Source organism: Rattus rattus, chromosome 2 (genome assembly GCF_011064425.1).
Source record: "Rattus rattus isolate New Zealand chromosome 2, Rrattus_CSIRO_v1, whole genome shotgun sequence".
Taxonomy (NCBI): domain Eukaryota; kingdom Metazoa; phylum Chordata; class Mammalia; order Rodentia; family Muridae; genus Rattus; species Rattus rattus.
This window is the reverse complement of record NC_046155.1, coordinates 155,327,428-155,342,092: the sequence shown is the minus strand read 5'-3', so window position 1 is coordinate 155,342,092 and position 14,665 is coordinate 155,327,428. Positions and strand designations below refer to the sequence as shown.

Genomic DNA, 14,665 nt, shown 5'->3' with positions numbered 1-14,665 from the left:
TTTCTTCCTGGGGAGGAGTCTGTCCACAAAAGGGTAGGGACTGTCCCCAAAGCTAGGCTACAGAGTATCCCCCTGGATCCCCTGGAGGGTATATCTCTAGTAGGGCTGGAACAAAGGATGAACAGTAGCTTAGGGGCATTCCCTGCAGGGCAGATCATCACCCGGCTTGGGAAAAGGGCCACATTGCTCCCACTGCTTGGGACCAAAAACCAGTGTCTTCTCGGAGGGACATAGCCACAGCTGAGAGTATTGGAGGACTTTCAGAGGAGGGTCCCTGCCAAGACTCAGGCAGTAAGGAGTGGGCCCTGGAGCAGGGAGTGGGGCTTGCCACCTGTGTCCCCAGTGTGCTACCTGCTCTCAGGAGAAGCATGAGACCTCAAGGGAGATCTGATGGAAACTGAGCCCCAGGGACCGAGGTAGAGGCATCAGGCTGCGGGGACTCCTCAGTGTCCTGAGAAGTTGCGTCGTCGTCCCTCTGTTGGCGATGTCCCTGATAGGTCACAAAGTTGCTTGCAGAAGACAGTTTCTGGGCGGGCTCCAAGCTTCTGGCCGAAATGGACAGCTGCTGCAAGCTTAATGAGTGGTATCGCGAGGCCCAACAGAAGTAGCTGAGCCTCCACTCTATGAAAGGCGTACTGTAGCTCCACATCCGCACTTGGTTGAGGAAGGACAAAGTCCCTGTGGGAAGGGACCCGGTGGGCACTCGACTCAGAGGCCCGCCCCAAGTCCCACCTTGGTTCTGGAGGCTTGACTCCCTTTCCTGGGCTCCGCCCCTTCCCTCCGAGGCCCCGCCCTCACCAGTTCACAGCATCAAGACTCTGGCCCACCAGCACAGGGAGAAGGCCAGCTGGTAGGATACCTGTGGCCTTGGGCACAGCCTATTGCAGTTGAAGACAAAGAACTTCAGTCTGAGGAGAATCAGCAGCCCTGCACTAGGGTGGGGCCAGAGAAGCACAGAAGGCTAGACAGGGAACACCACCCCACACATCAAAAGGAGAGAAATAGAGACAACCACCCTGACATGCTTCAAGTGGGGACACACACACACACACACACACACACACACACACACACGACAAATGGATACATACTCAGAGGGAAAGGGAAATGGGAGACAAAGACATCAGTCACAACTAGTGGGCATAGACTTTTAATCTCAGCTACTTATGATGTTGAGGCAAGAGAATGGCATATTCAAAGCCAGCATGGACTAGAGTGAGACCACAGCCAGTGTGAGCTACAGAGAAAGCCTAGAAAGACACAGAGACACCCATCTCCCTCAGAGCAGCAGAATTGGAAATCTAGCCACACCTCTGGGTAGGAGGCAGCTCTGGGCTTGGGTGGGGAATCCCAGTCACCCTTGCCAACTCTTACCAATGCCAATGCTGAGGAAACCGAAGATGAAGTCTATCTTGTTTAAGTGGGGGTAGACTGTTTGGAAGGAGAAGAACATGGTGGGGAGGAGGATGAGGCATAGTGCCAGGGCCAGAAATATGAAGCCCTTGCTCATGTGAATGTAAACTGGGGAGGAGAGTCAGAGAGATGACTACAGTCTCCCCCTCTCCCCACCTCTCTCCATCTCTCTCTCTCTCTTTCCCTCTCTCCTTCCTCTTACACCATAAGGAATCAACCTAAGTACTCCAGAGGCTGGGATGGAGTGCCATCTCAAGGCCAGCCTGAGCAGTTTAGAGACACCTAGACCTTATCTGTCTCACAATATAAAATATAAGCAGTCCAGGGGGCCTGGGGCTGTGGCTTCATTGGTGGAATGCTTGCCTGGCATGTGTGAAGTCCTGCACTCCAGCCTCAGCACTGTGCTGAACTGAGGTGGTAGCACACTCAGGGGATCCCCGCCCTTGGAAGGAGGATCAGAAATTCAAGGTTAGCCACAGCTACTCATTGGCCTGGAGGCCAGCCTGGGCTACATGAGACCCTGTCTCAAACAAGGCAGAGGATGGGAATATAGCTCAGCACCTGTCTAGAATCCCCCAGTGAGGGTCTGGGGCTTACTTCAGAGGTAGAGCGCCTGCCTAGAATCCTCCAATGAGGTTGTTCTGAGGACATGGCTCAGTGGTAGAGCCACTGTGGAGTGTAAGGCTCTGGGTTCTAACTTCAGCAAACACCACCCCCCTCAAAAAAACAAGAAAAGTCACCTACACCCTCCCTCCTCACCCAAGCCTGACCTCAGACTCTTCCTCTTCCAGAACCCAGACTTCCTCACTACCATTAACAAAATCACTACCTAGAAAGTCTAAAATAACTCTACTACCACTCACAGTTACCCACCACCAACAACGATGCCCCACTGTGAGCCCTTACCTACTCCCCCACAGAAACTCATGGGAGAGAACATGGCCCACCCCACAGTCACCTCTAGCACCCATTATCAGGACCCACAGTCTATGTATACACTGACCAGTGAATTGGCCCACGTTGGCACACTTATGCCTCCTGCAGTCAATCCAGAGGCCGATGAAGCCAGTGAATGGACCATACACATAGGCCATCTGACCATCCACCACTATGAACACCAACAAAGTTGCAGGAAGATGAAAACGAGGGACCAGCCTCACGTGGGACCAACTTTCAGTCCTCCTCCCAGGAACACAGCAGGTCAGCTGGGGAGGGAGAAAGTTCTTGGGACTTGGGTTTTCTCTCCAAGCTCTCACTGCCAACCTTCATCCTCATCCTCATTTCCATTCCACCCTCTCATCTACAGCCAGTTCCCTGTGGAAGTGTCTGCAGCTCATCTCCAACACCAGGTCAACTCTTCCCATTCCCACTGGCCTCCTGTGATGCACTACACCTATCTCAAACTCCAGCTGACTGGTGATGCATGCATGACTGGATGAGTGCATGAATGAACTCACGAGTGCACGAATGCATGCTTCCTGTCTCATCCTTTAGAGCAAAGAACAGTGTAGTTTCCAGAACAACATGGGCACAGAGGCCTAGGACACAGAGGAGAACTTGGTGGCCAACTGGTCATCTCCTCAGTTAGCCAGGATTCGGGCTAGCCTGGCCTTCTTGGACCTTATAGTGCACACATGCATACACCCAGGTCAAATGTGATAGTTGCCATGAGAGTTGAAATAGTCTAGATGCTCAATGAGAGGGGGTCAGTCTGAAACCTGCAACAGCAGCTAGGTGTCAAAGGCTAAGTATTTTTCTTCTCTGTAACAACCCATGCTGAATGAACTCTCCCACTCTAAACCCTAAAATAAAAACAATACTCCTAAGTACACATAGGGGTCCTGTGGAAGAACAGTCAGTCTTTGTTTCCGTGGCCATGTTATCTTCATTAGACTAGGCCACAACCACAGACTTTTCATTTACTGTCCTAAGCAATAAAGAAGTTGGTTGCAAGAGGGACAGTACATTCACTGCTAGGACAGCAAGCAAAGCAGATCTCCAGAGACGCCATCTCACCAGGCTGCCTGCTGGGCAAACATCCTTGAAGGGCAGCTTGGGAAGGGACAGGAGAGAGGGCCTGGCTGGAAGAGACAGAGCAGACTCCTGTCTCCTCAGTGTTGCTCTGGCCTCTCCCAGCTGCAGGGCACCTCAGCAGTGTGTCATGAAATACTGTCAGCTACATTCCTCATCTCCTTGGCAGCCAAAGCTGCAGGTCCAGGTCCTGACACTGTCTTCAGCATCCTGCTGTCAATCTCGAAGAAAGGCAGGGTTAGAGTCTGTGGGGCTTGGCTGAGTGGAGACCCTGAGTGGGAGTGGAAGGGCGGGAAGGCTGGGTTCTGGAAGAGGAAGCAGCTGAGTTCAGGCTTGGGTGAGGAGGGCTTAGGTCTGGCCCCTGAATCTCCTGAGGGGCAGACTGGAGAGACACCATCTCATCAGTACTGAGATGGGAATGTCACATGATGTCCAGGATTCCTCCATCCTTGGACGGAAGATCTGGAAGGCAAGAGGCTGTGTTCCAGTTGTGTGACTGGGAGCGACATGTCCCTTAGAGGCAGGGACAATTGGTCCAGGTTGTCAGGGAAGAGCATGGGACCTCCAGGTTTCCAAAGAGATAGAGAAAGAGCTTCTGCCCCTGCCATGGTTTCTTCTTCCCATGCCTCTGCAGGGTGCTCCAGAGATAGCACAGTGAGCCTCGTGAGAAGCCCTAGGGGTTTGGGGGGTTATCCCACCTCACCCAGAAACCAGGATCTGAAGTCTACTGCCATGATCTGCCATGTCATGAACTTCACCAAGTTCCCAGGCCAGGGTCACACTGTGACCTCACTTGTGTCCATTTCTAGGGACAGCTTGTGTGATGCTCCCTGGAACCTGGCTCAGACAAACATCCTGGGAGCCAAGGGAACCTGGTTGAAAGGAGGATGAGGTAGGCCAGGCTTTCAGTGATGGCTACTGGGTGGAAGCAGGAAAGGCCTGCCTTTAGAGGCATCATCTACTTCCACTGGCCTTCCAGGTCTCTGAGAGATGTTGGACTGTGCTGATAACCAAGGATCTCAGCCATGTCTAGAACAAGGACTAGTCAGGGCGCTTGGCACAAAGGAACTTATGTGTCAGAGTGGAGTTGGGGGCAGGGACTCCTCTGCAGTCCTAACTGAGAGGGACTCAGGTGACAAGTGTGGGGTCCATTTGAGCATCAGGATGTGCTGGTTTGGGGTTCCTCTGAGCAGTTCAAATACTGAGAACAGAGGATGGAGATCAGAGAGGGTGGATAACTAGGGCACAGGTGGGGAGAGTTCACCAGGTCAGTGGCCAGGCTTTCATCTGATTCTCCTGTGACACATCAATGCAATTTTCAGTCCAACCAAATATGAGCTCCAGGTCTTTGTGATGTACTGAGAAGACACGGGGTTTCTGACATTTGGTATTCTCTCTTGGCCTGAGAGAATATGGCCATCTGTGGAGAATGCATGGGAACGGAGGGTGCTTAGGGAAGTCAGTGAACCCCACATCCTCCACAGGAGCTGCACTCTCACACGCTACAGGCTCAGTCATGGAGGGTCCTTCTCCTGATGGGAGGGTGCTGGACAGGAGCATCTGTGAGCCATGAGGAGCAGCCCTGTGACAAGGGAGTGCACATCTGCACGTGTGAGGGTGGAGTCAGAGGTTCTGAGTGCTGAGACCGTTTCAGCTTCATTAGAGCCTGGACTCGGGCTGTGAGGAAAATGCTGGGGACGCAAGCAGGAAGATCTGAGTCTAAGAACTCCACCACACACCCCTTTTTAAATGATCCCTGTCACCCAAACACACCTGAGAGTCCCATTGATGAGTGGTGTGAGGACAGGATGGTCGCTGGGGCTGCTGACCACCAGCTGAGCTCCTGATTCAGAGAGACCTTGTCTCAAGGGAGTAAGGCAGACACTGACAGTGGGGGACATCCTGTCCTCCCCTGGCCTCCATGCCTGACACAGATGCCTGTACCAGCAGAAACATTCACACACACACACACACACACACACACACACACACACGCGCGCGCGCACGCACACGCACACTATAAAAACACGTAAATATTCAGAGGCGTTGGAGAGTTAGATTTGGCCTCAGAGCAGCAGTGGGGTAGTTGGCATAGATTGTTCTGACCACTGAGACTTGGCAGCAAGGATTTTCTTGGTGTCTAGGCAAGGAGACTTTGATTGAGGGCCAGTCAAACCCCTGTTCTTGTCACACTTTCCCGAACTTTCAGCTTCTTTGATCAAGCAGCCCTGCCCCTGGGTCCTTTCCCCGTTAGGTCTCAGACCACAGCAATCCGTCCAGAATCCACAGAACTAGGAGATACGGATTCTCGTGCTCAGCCACTGTCCTTGGTGCAAGTGTACAGCTCACAGAGTTAGAGGCGAGGCTCAGACATCTCCCGTGTGTCTGCAGGGCAGTGCAGGAGTGTGGAGGGGTGAAGGTTTATTAGGTCCTGCAGAGAGACCAAGAGACCTCAGCTCTAAGCTCACCCCCTGCTGCCATGCGGTTCCTGGTTCTGTGCCTCATCCTGTCTCTGGGGGACTATGGTAAAAAGTTGAGGGTTCCACAGAAAGAAAAGGGAACCAGACTCCTCCCTTCTTTCCCATAAGTCTTCCCTCTCACAGAAGCCCAGCTTCATTCTCCAGCCCACGGCATTCCTAGGACCAGGGACTGGGGTCCTTATTTCTTGTGCTGCCACCCTGACACCCGTCTCACCCCTTCCATGCTGAATAGACCTTCCCTCTACTTTTCTTCTCCCGTGATGTCATAGAAGATCTCTTCTAGTCCACTCCCTGCCTCCAGCCACTTTACCTCAGGGGCAGATCCTGTGTCATCTGGTGGGATTCCTAATTCTTCAATGGAGGACATATCTCAGCTTTCCAAAATCGTTATATCTGTCATTATCAGATCACCCTAACCTCCACTTTGATCTGTCATTTCTTTTATCACAGATCACAGGACACACCTGCCTATCATATAATGTGGGTCTAGTGGGGGTGGGGCCCCATGTCCCTTCACATCCACAGGAAAGTTTTCTTCCCAATCCCTTTTCCATGTGGGCCCCTACCCAGCACTCTTTTCAGCTGCCTTTCCCTGCATCCAGTCCAGGATCCATGGAGGCAGAGACAGGATGGGCTCAGGGCTGTGGGGTGGGGTAGCTGTGGTCCAACCACAGTGAGCACTCACAGCTTTCAGCAGTTTGGATGAGCAAGCTGGATCCCTGGGATCCACCTCCCAAACACATTTGTCAGGAGGACAATTGGGGTGAGGGAAGCTCCTCTTCTTCAAGGAAGAACATGACAACCTTTTCCTTGGAGGACCTCATGGGAGGTTAGTCTGAGGGATGAAGGTTGGTGCTGGGTCAGAAGGGCAGAGGGGTGGGTGGACCATGACACCTGAGTCTCCCTCATGTCTCCCTATTTTTGTCTTGCTGTCTCTTGGGATCCTGCTTTTGTGTGACTCCATGCCTGTGTTTGTTTCTCCTTCTGTCCATGTCTCTGTCCCCCATCCTCTGGGTTCCTCTGTGACCATCTGTCACTATGTGGTCCCCCCTCTAATCTATGTCCAACCCTCTCTGGGTCTGGGTCTCACTCTCCATCCCCCATCACTACTGACCACACTGAAGAACAGGATTTGCTGGGCCCTAGTGAGCAGGAATTGGGGTGGCCCCATATGCACACGTGTGAGGGAGTCCTCAGCTTCTCCAGACCAACCTGGCACTGTAGGATCATGTCCAGGCTGGGGGACATACAGGGAGAGGCTGGACAGAGCTGTGTCAATACAGCTGGATGAGCACAGAGAGAGGGCAGGGTACTGGGAAGAAGTGGGCTCAGAGCTTGGGCTGTGACCATATCGCAAGCACCAGGCAAGCTCAGGCTAGCCCAGTGCACCTGAGTGGCTCTCAGGCCTGCCCTTTCCCTGTTCCATTTCCCCTTCTCTCTTTACTTCCTGCCTCATTGTCCACTTCCTCTGTTTGTCTCTGCCTCTCGTCTGTCCCCAGTCCCTTATTCTCTCTCATGTACTTGCTGCTCCCACGTGTCCCCACGGCCTTCCCTACGCAGCTCAACGCTGCCCCTTCCCTCCATTACCTTTGTAGTTCTCTCATTTTAATCATATGTGTGTGATGCATGTGTGCGTACTGTTGGTTCGTGGATGTGAGTGTGTGCGTGTGTATGTATGGAGGCCAGGAGCAGATGTCAGCTGTCTTCTTCTCACTCTCTAATTTGTGTTTTGAAACTTGATTTATTACTTTATTTGTTTTGTATGTGTGAGTGTGTGAGTGTATGTATGTGTAAGCATGTATGACACTGCATGAGCCTGGGGGTCACGAGACAGGCTGCAGGACTCATTTCCCTCCCTCCACCATAGCGGTCTTAGAATTGAGCTCGAGTCACCATGTTTGGCTGCAAGAGCCCCTACCTACTGAGATGCTTCACTGCCTGTATCTTTATTCTTCAATCACCTTAATAAAATAATCCTGTATATGAGTGTTTTGCTTATGTGTGTGTCTGTGCACTATGAACTAGACTTACAGACACTTGTGAGCCAGCATGTTTGTGATAGGAATTGAACCCAGGTCCTCTGAAAAAGCAGTCAGTGCTCATAACCAGTGAACCACCATCTGTCTAGTCATCTTCTGCCCCAATGTTTTTAGACACGAGCTCAAATATTCAGCATAGCTGGGTCCCAGGCAGCACTAGAGATCATCATGTCCCTGTGTCCTCAGCTGGGAATTGCAGGCACACGCCACTCAACATGATTGGCTTCTCAGTTCCTAAGGTCAAAGTCAGGTGCTCACACTAGTGCAGTAAGCTTGTTACCCGCTGAGCCATCTCATACCCTGGTGTCCCTGCCTTTCCCATTCTGTGTCTGCATCTCCCTCCCTCTCCTGCCAGTTCTTTCCTGCTCTCTCTGCTGTCCACTCTCTCTTTCCCCATCCATTTCTCCTCTCATTCTCCCTTTGTCCAGATCCCCTGCCCACTCCTTCTCCCTCATCTCTGCTTCTCCCTAGCAAAACAAGGTGAGGCTGGGTCAGCACAGCCTGGATGCTGATGAAGACACTGACCAGGATGTCCCTGTCCGAAATTCCACCCCACACCCACTCTACAACATGAGCCTCCGAATGCCCACGTTTCTCAGCCCGGATGCTGACAACAGCCACGACCTGATGCTGCTTCAGCTGAGGGAGCCAGCCAACACCACAGAGGCTGTGAGGGTGACTGAGGAGCCCACTGAGGAGGCTAAGCTGGGGAGCCGCTGCCTGGCATCCAGCTGGGGCAGCACCAGGCCAGATAAGTGTATGCCTGGGTCAGACCCTGTAACCTAGAGCAGGAAATATGGTTCTGGAGGACCAGGCTGGGCTCCTGTATTCCAGTCATGGTTGTGTTCTCCTGGTCTACAGCTCTAAGTGCAAAGAAGCTGCAGTGTGTGGACCTCAACCTCATGTCCAGTGATGTCTGTAAGGACGCCTATTAACAGAGGGTGACAGAATTCACACTGTGTGCTGGACACCAAGAAGGTGGCAAAGTCACCTGCATGGTGAGCAGCCCCAAAACTGAGGTGGGTGAGATAAGATATGGAGACCACCAGAGTGAAGGAAACTGATTCTGGGCTGAGGCCCAGCAGCATCTCCTCAGATGCTTAGGCTCCACAGCCCATCAGCACCCTGCCCTGCAGTGTGTCACAGCCTCCTCTGCTCCAGTCCTGTCCCCTCTCCTTCCCAAGCCACCCTATGTCTCTCACTCTTCCACATCCAGGCCTCTCAGCCTGTGAACACCTTTTCTTATGGATCTCCATGGTGTCTATGACCATCCTAGACCCTGGGCAGCCAACAGTGAGCCTAGCACAGCCCCTCCCTCCCAGAGCACCATTGTGTGGGGGGAGGGGGGATGATGCATTGCTCTTCCTGGGCCAGCATTTCTACTCACCACAAACAGAGAAGACAACATACCAGTTCATCCATCTTGGCAAGCTTGAGTTGTTAGATTAGCCTCAGGAGCACGGAAGGCAACTGCATCATCAAAGAGCCTGCCCCAGGACAGCACTTAGGAAAGCTGTGTCTCCTGAGTCTCCTGCACAACTCAAGCCGTTCCCCTCAAGACTCTCCTGTCCTGAGGGGCCTCCTGAACCCCATGCTCTCGCCAGGAGGGGAGGTTTGGATGTGGAGAACACAGATCCAGAAAAAGGGGCAGCCATAAGCACCAAGCACAACTCAGGCAGATGGGGTAGAATGTAAAGTGGTGGTGCCATGGGGCAGACAAGAGGCCTGAGACTGGGAGGGTCACTGTGGTAGGAGGGAATGTTGTGTGCAAGGTTAGAAGAGGCAGCACCTGACACAGGGGTGCAGGGTACTTAGAACTGGAGGAGGAGAGGGGGAGGCAGGTACCAGGTTGCTAGGGCAGGGGCTAGAGGGCTTGTGGGGAACCAAGGAGCTTGTGACTAAATAAATGTCTGCAGACAGAGTGTGAACGGGGCTCAGAGCACACAAGAGGAGAGGTTGCTTTCTGCAGGGCCCTCAGCTGGGCCACTGTGAGATACTTTACTCTCTGGTGTGCTGGAAGCTGGCTCTGGGTGGTGCTGGACTGAGCAGGAACAAGCTGACTCTGCTCTCAGGCGCCCTCTGGTGTTCATGAGATGAGGCTGCAGGAAGGCTGAAGGGGGAGGGCTTGTCTCAGGGTTGAGCTGGGTGAGGACTCCAACCAGATCTTTTATCCTCATCTTATCTCACCCCACCCCCTCCCTCGCAGGTGTTTGCCACAGTCTCTCCTGCTGCATTACCTCCAAACTACCCTTCTAGTGTCAGAGCTGGCCTTTCCCAGCCCCTGCTCACCCTTGGCTATGAGATGTCTATCCTAGAAAATGTTCTTGGGAATGGGGCCAGGAGATGACCCTGGAGGCAGTGTCACCTCTGTTCCCCTACTGCTGACCTGGGGACCCTGCCTTCTGTTCCCTCACACTGACACGGAGACACTGCCTTCAGTACAGGAGCTGCATCTGTTTGCCTTCCCCTCTGCCCAGGGCTTCAGGCTGTGTTCCCTTTGGGATGGATCCTGCATTTTCCTGGGAGGCAAACTGCAAATTTGCTATCAGTAATCTGTTGGTGGTTAAGGATGAGAGGTGGGGCACCCCAGACAGAAAGTGGGATGTTCTCTCGCTCTACCTCCATGCCTTCTTCTCTCAGGGTGACTCTGTAACCACACTCATCTGTGATAGGATGCTCCAAGGGATTACATCATGGGGTGGTAACCCCTGTGCCTATCCTAAGAAGCCTAGCATATTCACCAAAGTGTCTAAATACATGAACTGAATCAAGGCCAAATGCATATCACCCCATGATGTCCTGTGCCTTCCCTAGTAAACTGACAACCATCCATTTCATGGTCCACACCATCCGTTTTTATGGGCCCTAGGCATCTGGGGGCCCACGACTCAGCTGGCAGAATACAAAACCTCCTGCCTCTTCCAACTCTGGTTCTTAGCAGGAAGAAAGAGCAGAGACACTTGGTTCCCGAGGTCTCAGAGGGGTTCCCTATGCCTCTCCCATCTTAAGAGCATGGCAGGTCTGCAAACTGCTCAAGCAGAAGGAGGTGGTGGTGGCCTTGGCATGTGTGTGTTGCAGAGATGGAGGAAGGAGGTCACCCAGGAGACAGGACAGAGGCACACAGTGACAAGTCCATGGATCCCTGAGGAAGATCCAAGCCCCATGCACCTGGGTACATGGTGGGGTGGTGCTAAAATGTCACCCTCATTTTTCCTGGAGATGACAGGATGCCTAAGGAAATTCTGAGCAGAGGAAGGAGGTCACTGCATGTCACAAGGCTGGGGAAAAGGAGGGTGACCACTGAGTGGGGAAGCTCATTCACTTTGTGGGTGTTGGTGACAACAAGCCACGATTAACAGAGGGACTCTCAGTCACAGATGTGGAGCTAGGGTGTGCCATGGGTGAAGACTATGACGGGGAGCAGAGAGGGACCCAGAGGCAAACTCAGAGGAAACCTGTGGGGTGGAGAGACAAACCTTACCACTCCCACCCCCTGTCAGAGGTTCCTATGGGCAGCGGTGTGTGAGGCCATGTCCAGAGGGCTTCCATCGACAGCAGCTCAGCAAGCCTGGAGTGCAGGGGGCTCACTGGGCTCTGTCTCCTCCACTCTGTACTCAGAGGGGTCACATGACTGACACACTGTCCAGCTCCAGGGTCTGCAGGGCATAGCCCAGGACCCCAGATACCCAAATCCACATTCACACTTACAGTCTCGCTGTCAGCACAAACTGCTACTGATGTCCAGGGCTCCAGTGGACTGAGATCCCACTCAGGCTGGAAAGTCTCAGGCATCCAAAATTGTCCCAGGAGGGACTCAAGTCAGCGTTTTCTCAAGGTTGAGTGCCTTTGCCTCTAGGGAATCTTCTCCCATCCAGAAGATGAAGGAAGAAAGACTGAGGAAGAGGAGGAGAGAGGAAAGGGGGGAAGGGGAGAAAGGAGTGGGGAGGAAGAGAAGGGGAGGGTTGAGGAAAACAGCAGCCCTGGTGACATCCTGTGATCTGTTGACCAGAAAGGGGGCATGCAGAAGAAAGTGCATGTGTAGGGACAGATCCACACTCACTGGGGACATGGTGGTCACCCCATTGCTTTTTCTTCCCACCTTTGTGCAAGAAAGAATCTCACCCTAGGTCCACAGGGTACAGGGATACCCAGCCTTCCATACTGGACATGAGAGACCATAGAGTGTGTCACAGGGACATAGAGAGACCACAGCTGAGGAGTAGGGCATGGCTGGGCACATGGGACCACACCACTGTAAGCAGAACCAGGCTGAGGAGTGACACAGCTTAGCGAACTGCAGTTCTCCTAGGGAGAATGGAATTGTGGCATCAACATCATGAAGGCTGGCAGGATATGAGGACTTCGTGAGATACTGCTGGTGGGGCCACTGATGGAGAAAGAAGCTAAGTTGAGAGCCTTCCTCAGGGTGGGGCCCTGAGGCCTCTGAGGCCTCCTGGTGACAGACTTTGAGACAGAAGCTGCTGGTGAGGACACTGGGTGTGGCTGGATCCCTCCCTCACAGTCATCATCCTATGGAACCCAGTGCATGGGCTTCAGGACTTTAATTACTGGTCAGGAGGACAGGGTCTGACTCACAGCTATGGCCCTGGGATAGGAGATGGTGCCTGAGCTACTCCAGGAGCTGAAGTCCGGTGAGATCATACCCTACAAGGAGGCTGAGAAACAACATGGATGCTCCACTCCTCCATCCAACTGGGCCTGTGAGTCACACTGACAAAACCAAGTCCCCCAGGAAAAGCTGCGTGTTCTAGAGACTTTGTGAATAGGGTGAAGCCTGCCTAAAGTGTAGACCAGGACATAGTCCATGCTCCCCCTGAGTGCCTCACTCTGCAACAAACTCCCATCTTCTACACAAAGCTCTCTGCTCCTCAGATGAATTCTTTTTGATGGAGATCACAGGGCATGGGGAGCCAGGGGGAAACCAGCACCAGATCTTGGTGAGTGAACCATAAGTATGTGACGGGTCATTTGGTGACTAAAATATTTAAGTTGGATGCCAGGATGAGTTATAAATGTCCTAATAAGGGGCTGGAGAGATGGCTTAGCTGTTAAGACCACTGGCTGCTCTTCCAGAGGACCTAGGTTCGAATTCCCAGGCACCTACATGGCAGCTCACAACTGCCTGTAATTCCATTTTCAGGGGATTTGACACACATACAGGAAAAACACCAATGCACCTAAAATAATAATAAATAAATAAATCATTTAAAAATCTTTTAAAAAAGGAATGTCCTAATAAATATGCTGAAGAAGATAAGGCAAGATATTGACAACATAGAACATGAAAGCATAAAGAAAGGCCAGAATAAAACTAGGGATGAAGATTTGAATATACTTAAAAAAGAAAATTGTCAAGATGAGAGGATCAGGCGAGGTCAATGACTCGGTCAGTAAGTGATCAGTGTGCAAGTGCGAGGACCCGAGTAGGAGTCCCCAGCATGCACATAAAAGCCAGCTAGGACAGTGTCTGTCTCCTGGGGATGGGAGACGGATTCCTGGTGCTTGTTTGAGCCAAACAGTCTAGCTGGATCAGTGAGAACTTTTGCCTCCCCCCCCCCAAAAACACAGAAAAAAAAGAGGGGGAGAAAAGAGGGAAGGAGGAGAAGGAAGCAGAGAGAAAGGAGGAGGGAGAGGAAGAGGGAGAGGAGGAGGGAGAATAGGAGGGAGAGGAGGAGGGAGAGGAAGAAAAGAGGGGGAAAAAGAAAAGGAGAAATACAACACAATTAGTTATTTGCAATGGACTAGGTAGGATGTCAACTGTCTGATTTCAGATCAGAAGGCTCTCCAGGGCACTCCATGTGTGAGCTGGTCCCCTTCCTGGAAAATACTTAACCTGTTACACTGACCAGGCACAGGCTGTCAGCATCCATTACAGTGTACACTCCACAGACACATAATTTCATGAAAATCCTGTGACAAGGGCCATACCTGAAGCAAACAGGAATCTTCCAGAATGTTCATCCCAGGAGAACAGCACAGTCAGTGGCGTGGTCTTCACAGCAATGAGGACAGTGTGCAGCGACCCAGGACTGTGAACCACCAAGACAGAGCAGCAGAAACATGGGGAGTCTGGGCTAAAGGGGGTAAGAGGAGCTGTGAAGCCATGCAGGGTGTCCAGAGACACAGGGAGACAGGAAGGCCCTCTCCAGTGAAGATGAACATCATGGTGTCTGGGGTCGGGCTCTGTGCTGGACCTACCAGGATCCCACTGAACACAGATTAACCTTCTCTGATCCTCTCTGCCTGGCCCCTTGCCTCCATCACTGTCTGCCACGGTCTCTAAGGTTCAGTCCTGTGAGTGAGAGTCTCAGCCTCCACCTGACTCTTGTCTCACATCTTCTCCAACTCTCACCTTCTAAGGACACTGAGGGTTCCTGGAATCTGATCTAGCAGGTTGGTGTATGAATATTGGGTCTCTACGGTCTGGGTCTGCAATTCTGAATCTCTACAGTGGAGTTTTTGTTCGTTTGTTTGTTTTTTGTTTTTTTGTAGATGACTGGATGACCCAGGATTCTCTTTATCTAGCTCTGTGAATTTGTCTGAATACACAGACATTTGCATACACACACACACACACACACACACACACACAGAGTGACTAACCCTATGAATCTTAAATATACCATGTTGCCTTGATGAAAATAATCACTTTCACAGAGCAGGTCCTGTATTTTGGGGACT

General features: G+C 52.1%; 1 protein-coding gene across 1 annotated transcript; it reads left to right on the top strand.

Annotated features, from left to right (window-relative positions):
* Nucleotides 1–8,178: 8,178 nt before the first annotated feature.
* LOC116893329 (kallikrein-2-like) lies at nt 8,179–10,310 on the top strand. Its single transcript, XM_032895146.1, is given in 4 exon segments — nt 8,179–8,208; nt 8,435–8,720; nt 8,825–8,982; nt 10,170–10,310. Coding segments are annotated over 4 exon segments (615 nt in total).
* Nucleotides 10,311–14,665: the final 4,355 nt, after the last annotated feature.